This window comes from Gasterosteus aculeatus, chromosome 17 (genome assembly GCF_964276395.1).
Source record: "Gasterosteus aculeatus chromosome 17, fGasAcu3.hap1.1, whole genome shotgun sequence".
Taxonomy (NCBI): Eukaryota; Metazoa; Chordata; class Actinopteri; order Perciformes; family Gasterosteidae; genus Gasterosteus; species Gasterosteus aculeatus.
This window is the reverse complement of record NC_135705.1, coordinates 9,812,992-9,832,981: the sequence shown is the minus strand read 5'-3', so window position 1 is coordinate 9,832,981 and position 19,990 is coordinate 9,812,992. Positions and strand designations below refer to the sequence as shown.

At 41.4% G+C, this 19,990-nt stretch overlaps 1 protein-coding gene across 2 annotated transcripts in view; it reads right to left on the bottom strand.

Annotated features, from left to right (window-relative positions):
* srgap3 (SLIT-ROBO Rho GTPase activating protein 3) overlaps positions 1 to 19,474 on the bottom strand; it is a 41,010-nt gene extending 21,536 nt beyond the window's left edge. For both annotated transcript variants that reach the window (XM_078092067.1, XM_078092068.1), the window contains exons 1-3: positions 18,745 to 19,474; positions 9,127 to 9,322; positions 1,953 to 2,115 (exon numbers count right to left, since the gene is read on the bottom strand). In XM_078092067.1, coding sequence (XP_077948193.1) covers positions 1,953 to 2,115; positions 9,127 to 9,322; positions 18,745 to 18,808 — 423 coding nt within the window. In that variant the 5' untranslated portion in view covers positions 18,809 to 19,474. The remainder of the gene's footprint in view (positions 1 to 1,952; positions 2,116 to 9,126; positions 9,323 to 18,744) is intronic.
* Between the last annotated feature and the right edge of the window lie 516 nt (positions 19,475 to 19,990).

Below are 19,990 nucleotides of genomic sequence, written 5' to 3'. Positions count from 1 at the left end.
TTAATACTGAGGCTCACAAATCTATTTCAAAGTGTACAAGCAATTACAGTGTTCTTGTCTTTGAATGTATTGTACCTCTCTTGTACAAATGACACACTACTTGCGGTGCGTAACTACTTGGTGTTCAACAGCCAAGGGGAGCAATGCCACATGCAACTTTCAGCGCCTTCATATTCACACTTTTCCACCGCTTTTTGAAATGTGTCATTTATGATCTGATACCTGTGTGCATATGTGTGTGTGTGTGTGTGTGTGTGTGTGTGTGTGTGTGTGTGTGTGTGTGTGTGTGTGTGTGTGTGTGTGTGTGTGTGTGTGTGTGTGAAGTGCAACAAGGTGTGACAACACTGTGTGAAACCTTCTTTCAAAAAAAAAACTATTGTCTGTTTTTGTGCTCTACAAAGCCGAATATATATAAAAAATGTATTTATAAAAGAGAAAGAAAAATATCTATTTCCAGTTTTATATGTAATTTTAAGTGAAGTTAGCTCTGTTTCTGCCAGTAAACTAATATTTTTTCTCTCCTCACAGGCTGCTGTACGTATTCACAGCTTGCCTTGTGATAAAGAACGTGTGACACACCTGGATTGGAGAAACAAATAACTGTGAATCTAATAAAGGGTGTGTTGGAGAGAAGCATATAGCCTTTATTTGCAGATGAAAAAGGTGGGAAAATGTAACAGCAGCACAATTTTTCGTTGTGATGATCTGACACGTTCTAAAAAACAGAAAATACACCTCTCACTCTGCTAACTAAACAGAGCTACAAGAAGCTGTGATGGTTGAGGAAGGTCGACACAAAAAACAGCATAGTTAATGCGATTGCATTCATTTCTCACTTGTAATGTTATGTGAGATCATAAAAAAGTTTTACATCACAACATGGGGGGGGGGTATCATTTACTTCCTGTTGAAACAAATCAGGCAAATCCCATACAGACACACAAACAGAATCCAGGCCTTTCTCCAAGTTAACATTTTTATCCACGCCCTAATCGGCTAACTGCGCTTAAAGGGACGTGCTACTGTTGAGTCAAAAATAAAACTAATCATCAAAGAGGTAAAAACTAAATAATCTCAGGAATAAAAGATGGGATCGGTTGTTTTTACTTTTACTGCTTTAGAGTAGTAAATCATTCTCAAACAAGAATTGGACTGAATGTGATCAATGGGAAATAGCCACAGAGGATTCCGGCAGCTGGTAAACAACATCTGTATGCATCTGTGGCTCTGAAGTGAGACAGACTGCAGCGTGTACTGCAGAGGAGCACGGAGGATTCAACCAGCGAGTGATGCAACACTCTGCAAGAGATGTGGCGGGTCCTTCTCAAACAGTCCTAATAGAAAGCTGTCATTTATTACAATCATCACATACCTACATGAACTAGGGAAGCTTACGCTAATAAGGACAGTTATACTATAACTTATGAATCCATGTCTGTTGAGACAGCTCACAGCACCACAACATTCTAGCTAACATCACTGAATATGCTACGTAGAGAGGAATCCATCACTTTAGCCGCTTTACCTTGATCATCACAAGTTCAACTTCATGTAACGCGAAGGCATAACAACGGGGGTCAAAGTTCAGCAAATTAAATCTTTAAGCTCATTGGTTGTTATTAGTTTTGTCATTTTAACATGTTATGCAGGCCTGTCACTTTTCACTCGTCACTTTCTGTTTGCTGGTGCACTTTATTTTTTTTTAGATATTTTTAACTTTATTCCTTTATTTGAAACTAACCCATAGCATTATACTATCAACCCATAGCATTATTTTTTATTTTATCATTATTATTTTTTATGTTTTTATTTTTATTCCTCGTGCACTGTTGTCTTGTCGTCTATTGTCGTACTGTCTGCTGTTACGCACCAACCGCCAAGTCAAATTCCTTGTATGTCTGACATATTATGGCAATAAATGTTTCCTGATTCCTGATGATAGCTCCACTGACCTTCTTGAACAGGCGAATGATGTCGTCGCTGATCTGAGCCAAGCGTAAGATGACATTGTTGATGTAGATGTCGCTGAGGGTTGAATGGTCGCGGCTCTCTCGCCTCGTCTGGTTCAGCACCAGGTACCAACAATTTACTGAGGACAGCAGGTGCTGGTCTTTCCTGAAAAACAAGAAAAAGACAAGGCTGTTAGTTTGTCATGAACTAGTGTAGTAAGTAATTCCTTTGCTTTTAAATATTCTATTAATGAAGCGTAAAAGAAAAAAAAAATTTAGAGAGAGATCAAGCAGCTCTGTGAGGCCATACAGAGGCTCCTGCTCACATTCCACACCCTGGTGCTTTACATAGTATGGTTTGTCTATTGACAAAGGCATTTGGATTTATATTAAACAATAAATCTACAATGATCTGTCAAAAGAAGACAACCCTGTCTTGTATAAATACTCAAAGTTCTCTTCTTTTTTGGTGAATATCTTCCTTAACTGAATAATTTCTTATCCGTCTTCAACCGTACACCGAATAATACTACGATGTAGTACGACATCAACTGACCATAATGATCAACAAAGTCATGAGGGATTATTGCTACAAAATCACTTTAAAATGTTTCTGTCTCAGGTGATCTCAAATAGAAAGAACAAGGCACATAAACATAGAACCACACACACAATTCTTTGAAACCCATGGCCTTGTTGGGATCACATCTGAGTATTAATCAATCAACCAACCCCGAGGGGGGTGAGACAAAGAGAGAGAAGGGGAGAGGAGGGAGAGAGCCAGAGCAGGGTGGGGGATACGGTTTCACCGCTAGAGAAAAAGAGATGAGCAGCACCAACATCACAGAGCCCCCCCCCCCCCCCCCCCTTCACAGAGCTTCCATAATGCTAATCACATCTAATGAAGTTAATATCTAGCTACTCCGGAGTGCTTTCCCCATTTTGCCTTTGCTTAACTCTGCCCATAAAACACACTCACATCAGGCTGACGGAGCACAAACTCCGGCACGTTGTTCTCGTGTCATCAGCGAGGGGCAGAACACCGGATGGCATGTGTAAAAACCATAATCTATCCATTTATTACAGCCCACTTTTTCATTGTTACATTGAGAATGGTGCCCTGAGACACACTTTCAATTAATTTGCAATCAAAAAAACGTAATGGTAATTTGAGATTACAGTCATTTCAGTCTTGCAATCAAGAGGTAATAATGAAATGATTAAATTGGACATTAATTTACGGTTTAAAAGTGATATTCTCCTTCTCTCATATGGGACGGCCTATTTCTACACTATCAGTCACCATCCCTCATTTTGCACCTGCTTGACTAACCTATCTGCCTTTAAGGGATGCAGCTCTTCGATGTATAATTGTGGTTGTGCAGATAAGCACCTTGACTCTCTGCTAATCCCTAAAAGTGGTCCATTTTAGTTCCCTCCTTATCCTCTTTAGCTTTCCATCCAGTTCAGGTCAATCATAGGCCCTATTCTGATGGTTGAATGTGTTTGGAGTCCCGTATCTAATGCTGGCGCTACATTTTCTGCAGAAAGCTACCTTCTGAAACCGAAAACATTTGTTTGATGTCAGCAGTCTCTGTGGACATGAGCTGTAGTGTTTCTCAGCACCACAGTCCCTTTAGGAAACCTCTCATTTTATTGCAGTCTGACGGTCTGACCAGCAAAGCCTTGGTTCAGGAGCAACTCTCCGCCTCCCATCGGAGCTTCAGACTGCAGAGCAGATCTGCGTCCATTGCAGTGCGCTGGAGCTCCGGTGAACCCGCGTGATTTCATCTGATTTTGCACAGAATCCGAACCGAACGGCAAGAAAAGTCATTTAAAAGAATCTTCTCGCTGATGTTTATCTATAGTAGGTCACATATAGGTATCACTATTAATTTAAGACTAGTTTAAATATTAATCACAGCAACTTTAAGTCCCTCCTTTTAAATATGATCTGCGTCTAAGGAGATGCAAGGACTTTGGTAAAGCATGGCCATGCGAGCTAAAAATATTACAATAACAATGCAAAAATTTCCTTAGAAGCACACTTAAGATTAATGGAAACATTACTAATTTTAATAATAATAATAGTGATTCGGTCTTAGGTATGCTAGGTACATATTTTTTATGTTACGGATTAGAGCCTTGAAAAGAGGAACAGAAAAAGAACACAACGTCTCTTTCTCAAGTGCTGTCCTCATTTTGCAGGAAATGGGAGCAGATGTTTGGTAATTAGGCCAGTGTATCAGCAGAAACTCATGTATTTTAACATGGTAATAAATGTACAGTAGATCCTTGACTTGCTTCATGGGAAAGAGAAATTGTCTTCTTTTCCACCTTCTCTGAGGCAGAGGCTTTTCCAGCCCAAAGGATCTACTTCAGCATGCAGTAAAACTCATTTCTACTCTGTATCAACTTCTCTTGGATGATTCCCCTAAAAGGCTGAGTATCGGTTAAGAGCCAGTGGGTCAACTAATCTAGAAGCCTTCCAAAGGGTTGCTTTTGGATGGCTTCATGCCCTCCGTATTTATACACAGGATATCATTAACATGCAGGAGGCAAACAATGAGCTCTGAGAGTCTCTAGAGAAGTGAGAAGGAAGAGGAGGAGTTGAGTGAAGCTTTTCTCGCATCCTATTACATCTGTCTCATCCTGCAAAGCAATGCCTGGCTGTTGGGCACTGCTTCACTGTCTCTGTGACGCAGACACGCATCCGTGCAGTGTAATCTATTAATGCATGGAGGAGCGTGCAGACGCATAAACACATCAACAAAAAAGTGTGTACAAAAAAAGAGTGTACAGCTTTGATTGAAGGATAAACTGATGGCAAGCTGTCTCCATAATGTGCGTACCCTGAACTAGTAAGCATTATACAGAACATATGCTTTAGTCATGGCTGCACTGAATGCCACCATCTAATAAACCCGGGCCTATGATGCAGGCTCTGTGAAGTTCTTTAATCCCTTCCACACTGCCTGCCTGCTGCTTATCAATGAAACAGCCAGAGAAACGGAGAAGGAGCCAAACAGCGTTTCAAAAGACAAGGGGAACGTGGGCACATGCAGCCAGCTTTGCCATTCAAATCTGTTTTGCCCCCCCCCCTTTAAGCTCGCCTTCAATATGCTACAGCACTGATCTGCACATCATTTAGCACTTTTTTTGTGAGGAGACACACTGCCAACATCTTATAAGGCACAGCTGCACGAGAGTGAAGCACAGTAGTCAATGAAGGGTTTGACAAGATCTGAAAAGCAAACTATACACCAGCTAATCTATCGATGCTGCACATGCTGTCTTCAACCAGCTGGACTTGTCAGCCTGACACAATTAGGGAATGGACTATCGTGTTCAAACAAACCCAGCCTCAAGAGAAATACTTTCACCTTTTACCCTTTGTCCCTCCAAGCTACTGAGCAAAGAGACATGGTTATGGGACTAAAGTGACAATTGTAGTTAGGTGCCAGTGCACGTAGCACAATCAAAGAGCTATTCAGCGGTCATAACAAAACCATTGCATTTTGACTTTCACACTCCTCTTAAAAGAAACTAAAAAAAATCGATACATTTTCAAAGCTGCGCCATGCTGACCATGAAATGAACGGAGCAGTCACATGGAAATGAGCAAAAGCAGCTTCAAAACTAAAATAATTCACATATACTATACAAAGATCAGGTGTTGTAAAGATAACAAACAATTTTCTCCCCCAGTTTATCCCAAACCCATTTGTATACACACACACACAAACAAAAAGACAGATTTGGACATCAGCACAAGCCCTGTCTTATCTCTCCCAGACAGGACAGGTTACTCTCCATATCAATATTGCATGAGTTGCCTTTTTAATGGTGCTATGTGTGAATATGTGTGTACGTATGACAGACAGATTATACCAATCCACTCTAATTTGATTTTGTACATTTTAAATGTCGTCCATGATCTACCTTGAAATGCTTGATCCATAATTATAATGACGTTAGCTGTTGTCTCTCAGGACCTATGAAGCAGTAAGAAAAAGAAAGCGGTGCACTATCTGGCACAGCAGCCGCAGTATGCAGCATCTCGCTAACCTTTCACTGTGTCTTTTCACTGAGGCAAATGAGGTAAGTGGAAAAGCAAAATGATCTTTGGTCGGGTTGCTGCGGTGCAGCTGTAGCTGCAGTAGCTGTAAATCACTGTGGTATTCCGCGTGCTAATGAGTCTGCACTGGGAGGGTTCAGCCAGCAGACTGTGGGCTGTGATCCAGCACATATGGAAGTCTGTCCTGGTCAAGATGACTATCTTTTGGTTCCATTTTTTGGATGTCCCTTAAAGCAATAACGGTAGAAATCAGGAACTAGGGCTCCTCTGCAGTACAAAACTGAGTTTACAGGAAACGACCTTTACTGCAATGAATGACAGTCACTGAAAAAGGATACAGTTCAGATTCGCTCCACTGGATGGAATACAGAGACTGAATATTTACTATATATAAATATTTTCTGATGTTTTTGCTGGTGCGGAAGAGTTGTTATTAGACAAACAGGTGTTTTTTTTGCTTAGGCCTTTGGGGTGTTTTGGTGGCTTGTGCACTAAAGTGGGAGGCCTGGCACAGTGCAGGTAGAGTCACAGCTCATTGCCAGGCTTTGTGGTTACCCGGCTGCTCAGATCTGGAGTTAATGGGACGAGGGGCAATCATGTTTATGTTTGAAAAACTAACTTTTCACAAAATAGTGCTCAGTTTACATTTAATGTAGCCCGTGTGTGCTTTAAGCTGGGAAAAGTATAAAGGTTTTCATTCTAATACATAATAGAGTGCGTGCGTGGTATGAATGATGTGTAACGTAAACTTTCAGCTTGGCGAGTATTACATCATGTTAAATGTTAAGCAAGTGTAGTAGCCGCTGACCCACACTTCCTTTGTGGTCTGTCACTTATTATTATTTCTTCAATTTGGCTCTTTACATTGTTGAACTTTTTCATATTTTGAAACAATTTGTGAATTAATATTTTTCAAATATTTTCTTAATGCTCAATATACAGAAAGTTTTGTCCATGTAGGCAAATGCACTGCGGAAATGTGTAGACGTGTGTCTGCTTGGGTGGCCTTTGTAATGTAAAATGAATACTTTCATTAGTCCCTGACATTTTATGCATAAATAAATGTTGATTGTGAGGCAAATTTCTTAAGATATCAAACCAGGTTTGTAAAAATAACTGTAACCCATATAGTTGGCATTTATAATTAACATTTAACAATTCTGCATAACTAAAGTCATTTCTCATTCAATTCGTGTTATTGGCGTCTCACGTATAAATGCCAACATATCAGAAAGGCAAGAAAGCACAAGCATGTCTGCTTTTGTGGATCAGATGACCGATAAACAGGTCCTGCATGCAACATGCGGTATTGTGTATTAGCTGTGTGTTTTTTGGTCTATTTAAGCAGAAGAGTACAAATATTTTCATGCAGTAGGTCAGTGAGCATTTGAGTTCGCAAGGCCTCTAAATGTAACTCATGTCGCGATTGAAAAGTCCTGCTGTTACCACTTTCAAAATTTAGAGCTGGAGTTGAACTAAATATATGCTGGTGTAGATTCATGCCGGAGATCTGCTGCCAAATCACAGCTGGTTTAGTTTCCAGACTGCATCAAACATGCCCGTTAGCCCGGGGTGCTTGATCTGAGCAGCTGCAGAGCTTAATTTTGTTCCCTGCGTGAGTCATGTACCAATGAGTTAGTGGAGGTTTCTGAGCACACCTCTTTTTCGTCAGTGTATTCCGAAATTAAATCTAAATGGGTCAAGACGGGGTCATGGCTGTGATGACATTTAATGGTATTTGTTACGTCCTAAGATCCAGTTATGCCTTTTGCCTTTGTTCTTCACTAATGGCTTCACTTTCTCTGAAAAGACCAATAAAAGTAAAAGTACTCTTACTGTACTTAATTGTACAACATACTTTTAAATATTTCAGTACAATGTACTATGATAGTTTGACCACTCTAACATTTAAGTTGTCACAACTAATTCCTCCTTGTTAGTCCTTAACATTACAGAAATAAGGTGACAAAGATCCATCTAGCAAACACAAACCATATGAGATATATAAGACTGTTTTCCCTCCTTGGATACCTTAAATGGTTTTTAACTTAATAGCCATCTCTATCTCTATAGCCTGTTTCCTGATACAGAGCATGCTGTATTTGCACATAATGTGTGCCACTATAAACATAATGAAGCACAAAGCTTCATCAAAGGTTTCTTCTATGAAGTTAAGTGCGAGATTATAACGTGGCTTGCATTGAATTTGTATGTGAAGCACTTAAAAGTATTTAACTTCCTTAATGAACTGCATCCTCATCAGCGTGGCTGAACCAATTGACCTTTGAAGACGTCATAGAGATCTTGACCGTAATGATAGATATTTTTCAAAAGTACATAATCATAATGGAGAGTTTTGTTGTGTGCTTCTGCGCTGTAATCAAACAAGACACTGTGATTAGCAGCAGGGCTGGGTCTCACAGTTATAAATAGTGAGTGTTTAGGGGAGAAGAGAGGCACTTGGCATACACATCACTGTGGTCTGGTACACGTTGAAAAAACCCAAACAACATTTAAACCAGGAAAACATTTAGGGAAATGAATATGAAAAATCTGCTGATTTCAAACTAAAACATGTAAACTAGGGCCTAATATCCACAGAGAATGAGAACAGAACAGTGCCTACACACGTCCCCCTTCATTTTCCTAAAATCCAATTTTTATTGACATTACTTTAATGTCCCAGTTATGCTTTCTCGCTTTGATATCTCTCTAAACAATGTCTTCTTACCGTCCAGTAGGAGAAATCCAGATAAGATAAAAATGTCGCTCTGTCGCCGAGTTTGCTTTTGGTTATTAATGTAGCATAGAAATAAGCTTAACGCGTGGTGGCGAGTCATGTGTGGGCTTTATTTTGACCTGGGCTTTGAGAGAAAGCCTGCAGGTCTCACTTAAGGCTGATGAAGTAGGCCCCACCTGACCTATGTTTTTCACTCAAACAGCAAACATACGGCAGTAAAGGACAGCAGTCTTGAACTAAAGGTGCACATAGTAGAAAATAAATAAGTTTGGAATTTCCAATTTGTAATTATACTATAATAAAGAGGGATGCACAGACACTCTAGCGGCCTCCGTTGATCAGCAGAGAGGGAAACTCACTTGAACTGTTGGTGTTCCCTGGAGCAGCGGATCTTGGAGGAGAACCTCTCGGCCAATTTCTCTAAACTGCGTGAATATTCCAGTTCAATCTCTGCTTTGCGGCGGAAGAACTCCTGCAGGTCCTGCAGCAGCTGGATACGAGACTCAGACTGTTGCTCCAAGCATTTGAACTGCTCCACCAGCTGGTTACGGATCTCTGTCCAACAAAACAGGAGACAACAATACTGTTTTTGCTGTTTGCTAAAAAACAACATTTCATATTATGACATCATTCTTTGCCATTGAAAAACATTTTTCTCACTTTTGACACATGTTCATTGACAAGTAACAAGAAAACATTTTTTCAGCAACCTTTAAGATGGGACTGTACGATGACCCATGTTGTATGAGAGGCGTCTACACTAAAGACCTACTGTGGGATCAAGCTGGTTTAATGAGAAGCTAATGCACCCTCCCACTTGAGTGAGTACAGCAGCAGCATTTTTCCTTCAGAGGAACCCGATGCTGCCAGGCGCACTATCCTCCATGCCAGTGGGAACCCATGAGAGATACCTGATCCCTCTTTGTACTGCTGTCATCAGCAACATAACATTCCTCTGCTCAGGAACAGAGGCCTATTTAGGAGAACAGAAACACAAGAGGATGGAAGAAGCTATTTCAAGCAGGATGTGGTGTCACTTCTCAAGAGGAAGGAGAGCTCCTGATCTAATCAGCGCATTCTAATAGAATATCAAAATGTGGTTTAATCAACTCATATTAAAGGCGTTCTTTTGTCACATGCAAACACCACTTGCCTCAGTACATTTCCTGAATCAAGCTGAGCAGTAAAATTAAATGACAAGAAGTCAAGATTACAGCACATCCAGCTGTGGTTTTATCGTGGGTCTTATTTCTTTGATGTTATCTTGTGTGTTTTATTTTAGGTTCTTAATAAATGTTTGAATTCCTTTGTTCAAAGCAATAAAGACAACAGAAATCATGATCAGATGATGCTTTGAACATAATTTAATTGACCAGCTTATCAACCTTTTCCTCATTGCAAATTTACTTCTTGCAGTCGTGTGTTTACTTGCTCTTAAAACCAGCAGTGGAAAAAAGTAACTTCCTAAAAGTAAGTCCCTGCGTGTTGCAACATGCTTGAGTCACAACGTGAGTCATTGTAAGTTAGAACCCCGAAACATTAAGAACTCTTGAAGAACTGCTGACTAGATGGCAAAAACCTCTGCAGTGACACAGATTGGGTTTCCACGCTGTTGAGGGGGTAATTTGGTCAGCCAAGCGCTCCTTGCGGGTGTCCGGCGTGCAGGCTCTCGCTGCGTGGGGAAGCCTGCCATTTGAAGTGAATCAGTGGTGTCTTGGGGGCCAGCGTGTTTTTTTTCTCCCTGTGATGTCGTGCCGCCTGGCCTCAGCATCAAGTGGCGTGCTTCACTCTGTGGTTCACCACTGTCCCAGCCCTCCCCTTCATCCAGGGGCGTCCCTCTCCTCCCCAGCGCTGACTGCTCAGAACTCTGTTTTTAGTGGGAGCCCTGAACCGGAGCTCAGGGACAGATGCCACTTACGGCCTCATTCCTGGCAGTGAAGCAGTCGTGTGTTCCCGCTACGCAGTGTTTGTTTTCTCTGTTCCTGTTTTCTCTTTAAACGTGAAACACAGCGTCAAAGCAGGCAAGTCAAGAAAAAATGCCCCAGGTAAATGTGACACCCATGTGCATGATTGACAGGGGGGGGGCGGTTTGAAAAGTGAACTGCTCTGAACCAGCAGCTGCAGCTCTACATTTTGGGAGATGAGTTTTGAAAAATAGGTCACGCACAACAGTAGTGTGCCTTGCCCTCTAAGAAACCATGAGCAATTGGAGAATTATTCCCAGAGTATTCTTAGCTCTTTGAGTGGCTTCGCTGGCTGCGGTTTCTACAAAGTGAGGGACCCCTCTGCGGTTCTTCAATGAGGGGAATGTAAATGTAGGCAGGAAGCTAAAGGAGAAATGATCGGTACTTGGTGCTTTATCTACCACCAACATAAGTCCTGTGCACTATTAATATATTCGAAGAGATGGATTTGTCTTCCATGAAGTGGAGAAATAGAAAAAGACCAGCGTTTACATAGTAAATAAAACCCACAGTGAATAGTTTGATACAGAGCATGCCTTCAAAAGGCTTCAGGTGCTTTTAAAGCGGTTCAAAATATTTATTTATGACACAACGTATGTGATCTATACACAACCTCGGCGTACATTTCTCTTGAACTACAGCCACCTCCTCATACCTCCATTCCTCTCTGACATGAAGAAAACCGGGGTTTAAACCCACACAGACGCTAAACATGGATACCCCACTTTCAGCTTGGTTTATACTCCCGCGGCTGTGCGTCTATGCGTTATGTTCATGCACCCGGCACACATAATATTGTAGTGGGTAGCGCTCAGCATGTCATTTATATTTGGTTTGGACACACGTATTTAAAATCCCTTGTCAGGTTTGATTTATGTGATAAACGGGATTCAATAGTTAAGTTTGACCCAACACGACTCCGTGGCTGCAAAGAAATATGGAAGATGAGAAGCAGCTCCTGTGCTTAGATTGAATTTGTTGTTGTTGTAACAGGATAGGATAAATGAAACCATAATTGAATTGAAACAATGAAAATTGTTTAGTCTTGGTTTAAAAGCAAACCAAAAATGAATTAGACGGCTCCAGATATGTCTCATTGTCTCAGGTGAGTTGTGTGCAATGAAAGATAAAAAGCCTTTTATAATGTAAAGTATTAATTGCATTCTGTTTATAACAATTCCTCAAGTTGAATGTTTTTGGGGATAGTGAACATGTGTGTTCATATGCATTTATATTCATTTATTGTGTATTATTAGGATTAAATCTGCAGTAGGTCTAAGGTCAAGTTTTAATCTTCTGCTGTCCACCGCTGCCGCTCTGGAAATCACTTTGTTCCTTGTAACGAATTCTGTATATGACATTTTATGGGAGGACACACTATATATCAAGACCACGTCCCCTTCCACTAGACACCTGCTCCGCAACATAATTTCCTTTGCAATGTTTGAGGACAGGAATTGAAAGCACAGTAGACACACAGGAAACCCTCCGAAAACAATAGCGGGATGTTGAAGATGCCGGACCTTTGACCTTTTACGCTCAAAGACAAAACCGTGGGTTTGGCAGCTGTGTTCAAGCTGCACACTCATCATCGCACCGTATGCGAAGTGTCTTTGCAGTAGTTTAGTTCACAGAGCACGAAATAAATGCATGCAATGAGAGCTTCCATCTCAGTCTACATGCAAGGTGGAAATGTAGATAAAAGAAAAAAACACTTCCTCTATAGATGTAAAACTGAACTTAACAGGCTAAAACCGGATCTTAAATATTGACGCAATTATTCCCTACTGATAATTAAAAGCACGTTTAGCATGCAGGTCAGTGTTTTACTGAATCTTTGAGAAGTAAAGATTCCACTTCACAGTCATTGCACCAGTATCCAAAAACATGGAGGGAAGAACTACACAACTCTGTGTAATGGGGATAAATAATAAATTGCAACCAGCCTCAGAAGGTGTTAAACATTTCAAAAATGACATCTTCAGGCATTTACATGACGGTGCAGTACGACACACAAACTGAGTATAGACGCACACACACATACACACCAGACAAAAGCCACTCGGAGCCAAATTTCCCTAAACTAATCCCCAACTCAGCTCTGCAGTATGTGGATTCTACACTGCAGAGCCAAATACCCAAGAAAAGCAGACACACACAGACAGAAACGCAACCCTCATCCAGACCTTAATTCACTGTCTCTCTGTCCCTGTATTATAATAAGTTCCAGTCGTTGAACTAATCCCCCACTTCACTGTTCTTTTTTCTTTGAATCCCTAATGATTATTGGCATTTGGGATTCATGAGGACATGCCTCTGTCTGTCTCTCGCCTGTTCCCTCAGTAGTCCAGGCTGCTGCAGCACATGTACTCACAGATAAGACAAAAGCAGCAGCGACCAATCAATGGCTGAGCAGAGGTGAACCGACGAAGCGTCCTACAGCAAGATGTCAGCTGTCAGTCTCTGGGTCGCCCCTCACTCCTAATCCTCCTGCCTAATTATCTGCTGGTTTATCGGATTTCCACTGGATGTCCTCTAAAACTAAGAATAAATCAAATGAGGTTGTAGCATATGTAGCACTATTTCAACAAACTTCTATCCTTTTATTAAAGATGAACACCATTCAACCAACTGCTTTCCTTCATCTGAAATGATCTGTGATAACAAGATGATAAACAGCTCATTAAGGCTCTTACCAACTTAACAGGAGAGGAAAACCATCAAAAACTTCTGTTTGGGTTGTATCGTCGTCACGTTTGTAAGAGACGTTTCAGAGAAGCGCGAGCATATAAAGCTCCAAGTGGAAACACACCCCTTCAGTACAGCTGCCCATCACTGCAGGACCAGGTCGTCTCCATGGCAACATAGGTGCGCACCAGACCCCAGGGAGCAGCTTATTGGAGACGAGGTGAAGTCTGATGGATGCGGAAGGGGGGCAACATTGAGCGAGGATGCACGTTAGCAAAGACACTTGGTTTACATTTGTGAAGCTGACAAGGTGTCCGCTGATCAATGCACTTAATCTAAGCCTATTGTCTTTTGTTTGCCTTTAAATTAAAATAAAAATATCCCCACAATATATGGTATTTATATATACTTAATATGTGAAACAATGAGCAATGTTCAGTTTAAAAAATACAGAGGGAGATTAGTAAAACCTCGGATGAGTCACAAAAGAGCTCCTTATATTATATTATACCTCCTTATATTAGTGCAGCAGTGTCGGGCCGTCGGACCCAGCTAAACTTCCTCTACTGGCCTGAACAGAATCACAAAGTGAAACCTATTTTTTAGAACCTGTAAATGTGGCGTCATAATGAGGTTATTGGGTTATATAACTGTAGTAAGATGGCTCAGAAGGCCCGCAACTGAATCACAGTAAACTGTAATCATTAGTTGCAGCCCTACAATAAATAAATACTTAAGGACGCTAAAACAAGATGCCACAGTTTGGCGCTCCCAATAATAACCAGCCTGTGCCACATTTGCTTCTATTTCCACCAACAGTGATGGCTGAGAGGGATTTGCAAGCCTCAAATAGTAGATTTCCCTTTTTAATTATCTGAAGTCTTCAGTGGGACCTGCACTTCCCCGGTACCTAATAAAGTTAATTTGGCAGCTCCCAAGACTGCACAAGAAAAACTTAACTAATTACTGTGTCAAATAGTCCGTTTTACAAACTCTCGTCGGGGAGTTATTTTTACAAAACTGCCCCGCTTCCTCTGTTTTTAAGGTCACAGTCTCTCAGCAGGAAGTTTGTTTATGAATTCATTTTTTTGTATCAACTATTACTTCATCTAACTATGAATACTTGCTGGATAATAAAAACAAAAAAAAGTCATGATTTCCTGTCATTTTGACAAAATCGTGGCAATTGAAAAAAAACATACTTTTCTGCCCTTATTGGCAATTTCCAATGTCAAATTCCACGAGTATCTTCTAAAGTCAAGAGAAAATTCATCTTTAAAAAAAATCTAGATTTCAATCAAACAGTTTTCAGTCCTCCATCTAATACAATCATGTTATTGACGATCTACACTTCAGACCGTGTTGAGTGAGATTCATTCAGCATACACGAATGCATGAAAGGAGATGTGAAATCATGTACTGAATGGCACCAAATAACCACGGAATGAATGTGGGTTGTTTCAGTGTAAATGGCCCTTTGTCTACTTCATCAAGGCTAACAAACTAACCACATAAACACTGTCTTAAATGATAATCTATGCCTGGCAGATCACCAGCTCCATGAAAAGCTAATTATCTCTCGTGAAACAGAGAGAACCAACTATCAATATATCAAGCTCTTTCTGCTGAGCTTTGCTAAATAAAATGTGATTAGGTTAAAAAAATGATGTGTGAAGGCAAAATGATTCACTGTTGTTCGTTAAACTGGAGGATCTTTACCACTCTTATGTCCGTACGAAGCAACCATTGGCTAAATTAGCTTAGAAAAAGACTGGAATAGCGAAAAAGCTAACATGAAATAGTCCTGCACACAAACCCTGCAAGAAAACATTATTTGTGTGGACTGAATCAAGCAGCAACCTCTGGTGTTTATAAAAGAAGTAATATTTAAGTATTTGAAACTGATTTCCACCAATACGTGATTGTGAATGACCGAATAGCATCAATCCCCCATAGACCCCAATGTATAACTAGCAGAAATAAACAGGGTTACTGCTTGGTACAAAAATATGTTTAAGTCTCCATAGCTTCTATTCCCATTAATGACAAAGGTTGATTTTATACAACTCACCCATTTGAATTACATTCAGGATTAAATGTATGTGTAATCAAGGGCCTGTCTGTTTTACGTTACATTGCGGTGTCGTCTTGAGTCACAATCTTCACTCAGCAACACGGCAATTGGAGCTGCAAAATGTGAAACCCAAAATGTATCGGACCAAACCTGAGTTAGAATATGTCATTTCTTCTTTTGAAATGTTCTCCCAATCAGCAGTTAGCTGCAGGTGAGTCAATCCGACCATTTTCTCACCCAACTCCCAACATTCCACAGAGCTGTTTCTGTTGCCCAGCGGGATGATAATAGCTATTAGACCAAATCCCACCGTAACGCTGGCAAGCTCTGATCTTAAAAACACATTTTTACTTTGCTGAAAAATCGAAACAGGTATCTCCCTCAGCAGAGCTCTCTGTAGCCTGGGTTACAACAAACACACAGATAACACACATTGACTCATCTTCTCAGGTCATTATTTCACACGAGACAGAGTATTTTTCATTTTAATATGAGGGGTGTGGTTTCTGACCAAAATAATTTCCATAAATACTCTGGTTGACATGTATAGCTGCAAAGAACATAACATGATATCATTAATACTTTAAAATAAAACGGTTTGTTGTCACTTTCTGTGTATTTTGACTGCACAAAAGAAACTGGTTTGCATTCTGTGGAAATTGTGCCAAAACACATGCAGAGCCGGCGACATATAGTCCTGTTAGAAATGTATGTTGATCAAATTACTTTCACGATTTGATCTCCTTGGGAGGTTAACTTTTTTTGCATTAAGTCTGGCAGGAAAGAACTGGCGGAAACTATCAACAGAAACTACACTTGCAACTTGAACTCGCAGTTGAAAATACCCTTCCTCTTTTTGTGTATGTGCTTTTTAACATTTTTCAAAAGCAGTTGCATGCATTTCCCCATCCTAAAGGAAAAATAGGTAAAGGGAAATATCGCCTTGTGTAAATTCAATCCCATTAAAACTGTACCTCCTCTCAAATGCTTGTGTTAGTGAAAGTAATTATGTGTCTGATTTAGAAAATATTTAAATAGAGAAAGAAAAAGACTACCATCAAAAGTTAGTTAATGCAAAAAAAAAAGTTAATGCAAAGAACAAACTTACTTTTATCTTCTAAAGTCTACAAAATATGAAAACTAAGGTTATAATATAAACACAGGTCGGCAACAAAGATGTAAAAACAAGAACAGTTTAATAAAAAGTCTGCAGAAGACAAATGAGGTCTCAACTTTTACTTGTGTGGTTTAAGTGTTCAGGTTTGGTTTCAAAGCTTCTTCCTGGGGTCGTATATGGTATTATTTCTGCCTCTGTCTTCGTCTCTCAGCCATCGTCATCTGTTTCTCTGTTAAGCCAGCGAGTTAACCTCTGATCAATGGACTTTTAAAGCACACAGTTTCATATAATAGAGACTGATGGTTCAGTTCATCCCCGTCCTACGGATGTGGAAGTTTATACTGCAGCCATCACTCTCAGAACCCGGAGCGTAAATGTCAAACAGCTGCTGGTGGCTGAGCAAAACTTCACAAGCTGCCTATTAAACTGGCAAACGGGAGGAGGGAGAGCTGCTGTCCACTAAACACAGGGCGGTAAGCTCCAAAACAGAGTCCAACCTCTGCTGTCGGCCTCTCTCTGTTCAGCGTGTGAACCCCCTCTATTGACATGCTAATGCAGGATCCACCGGCTGAGCAGCGTGAATAAAGTGAACACCATCTCCCGAGGTTCTTCAGAGATCACTGCTTTGAGGGTCCTCGAGAATTCATCAATGGTGGTGGGTCAAGATTCTGGTTTTGTGAGAGTGCAACAGAGGAGTTAAAGTCTATATGAGTCACTTGCAGACAGTATGTTTGAGGTAACAATATCATTTGCGAAACCCGAAGCACTGACAGCGTTCTTCTGTGAATGGATTAGACCTCATACATAAACCCTGCAATGTTGTTATGTCGCAATCACTGATGATTCTGCCCCTTCTGCCATGTAAACATTGACCATAAAGCAATAACTCAGAGAAAGACAGGTGCAATTTCCAGTCTGAATTTCATTACACTTCGCTCCCCGCCCGCTTTGATTCATAACATCGCCATTGTTGTGAGGTTGGGGATGTCGGGAGCAGAGCTCTCCGTGTCTGTAGGCAATGCCACACGCCAGCTGTGAATGAGAAACAAGCAGCATTCTCCATAAATTAACATTACCTTCGTACCCCCACAGTTCAATACGTCTAATGGAAAGAGGCAGCACACAGGGCCGAGCTCTATGAAACAAGAGTAATTCTCCCTCGGCTCAGTGAGATCTCAGATGAATAATTGATGTTTTGAATTACCAAAATAATGGCCTGGAGTAAAGTCGAGAGCAGCAGAATAAGCTATTGGCAGAAACAAGACATGCAATTTTCTGAATGACCAGCAAATGCCAAGAAACCAAACCAAGGTGATAAAGGGCAAAGACTAGCAGCTGAATCACAACAATCAACACGAAGAACACTGAGGATCCTACAAAGTCAAAAGCTCACACTCGGAGCATCCAAAGGTCTGGACTTGTACAAGCCTCGGGGGGATGATGGGCTGAAGCCCCAGAGGCGTATAGTGAAACCACTGAGAGGGAGAGTGCCAGTAATGGCTCCAGGGCCTTGAAACTCAACCCCAGCTCCACCGAGCTCATAAGGAGGCTGCTCTGCCCGTATGTACGGTGTTGCCTCCGTCACTTTTACACCACGGCTGAATAAACTGAATCCCTTGATGGGTTTTGCGCTTGTTTATTTGGGTGGTCTGCCGTTCTCGGGTTGCATACAAATACTTGGAAGTTATTATTTATCATTTTGTTTCTTCACAGAGCTTAACCCTTTTTTTTAATAATGATTTACACTCTATTAAAAAAAGATGCAGGACTACTGACCGTGGCGTAAAGCTGAAGTCACCTTAAAATCATAAGACACAAACAAAGATTTCAACAGGGATAATACAAATACATTGCTGACCACATTGTGAAAAATAATAATTCAGCACACGAAAATCCCTTTGGCTGCTGCTGAATTAATACAGGAAACATTTGCAGAATAAAAGCGAGGCTCGCTCCTCCACGATGCCCTTCTGACTGACTGTCACGGTTTACCTGCCATGAAGGGGGGGGCGCCTGTCAGTGCTGTCTATGCTTTGGATGTGGAAAGATCACTGACACATGACACACGAATCAAAAGAAATGCCCCAACAAAGGAGCAGGACAAACGGACACGGGCATCACATCCACACCGCACCTTTCACTTGGGTCTCATAGTCCGCGATGATCTCCTTGTCCTTCTTGAATCTCGTGGAGGACATCGTTCCTCGGGCTCTCAGGGTGACACCCTGCAGGTTGGAGGATCGCCTTCGGATCTTTGTAGGTCGATGATCCGGGCTCGCTCTTCCGATCTTTTCCTTTTCTACAGCGCGAGAACAAACGCGTTGTAAATGGCTCCTATTCCCGCAGTCCGCGCACTTTGAATCACCCTATCGGCGCAGGAACAACACGCGCGCTGCGCTGCAATGTTGCATTATTCTCTTTTTCCCTTCGGCTTTTCCTCTTCCTCCTCCTCCTCCTCCTCCCCTTGCTGCTGCTGGTACCAAGCAACTCAGACGCTTCAGCGGGAATCACAAAATACACCAGCGAGCTCCGAACTGTGATTACAACATGATGGGGAGAGTGAGGCGCCGCTTGCAGGATCTCCAGCACTCAAGTGCGCTTGTTGATGCTTCTGTGCTCGAAAAAAAAAAAGAAAGAAAGAACGGATGTCGGACACGAGACACGAGAGCAGCGAAGCAGCCACACGGGGACAAATTGCGTTGCAGGGGAGCAGGAATTTAAGAGATCGTCGATTGAGCTTCCTCTGACTGCCCCCCCCCTCTCCCCCTTTCGCCCTCTCTCTCTCTCTCTCTCTCTCTCTCTCTCTCTCTCTTTCTTTCGCACACACACCCACGCCCACAGCCGGTGTGATCATAAAGGCCCTGCTGCTGTGGTAACCGCTCGTGTAGACAAATCATTATCTTTGCAGCCCCCACCCCTCGCACCCTTCTTTGGTGCAAACAGGTGCCTCACCATCAGGGCCAGATTAACACTTCGCTGTTCAAGGGCCCCATGATCACGACCCCAGGATGCAAAATAGAGAATAATTTACAGTAATATGAAGTTAATATACTCAATACTTCAAAAACTAACTGTCATCAAGTGCATTTGATGTACAAATGCTCAGAGAACAACAAATGCACCTCAAAGCCGCTCACTCACATATGATGCAATATGTGCAATATCTTCAAAATCAAGGGCACTAACAAGTTCATGTTTGATGGCCAAGAGAGAACGTGCAGAGAGCCGTGTCTGTGACATTGTGGTCCTCAGCTCATTTTTAACTCGTTTCAAAACAGAAAACGACCTCTCACCCTCACAGTTAGACACCGGCAAGGTTAAAAACATTCTTAGTGCAACATAAACATTTGCAAAGGTTGTCTTAAGTCCATGTCTCTCAA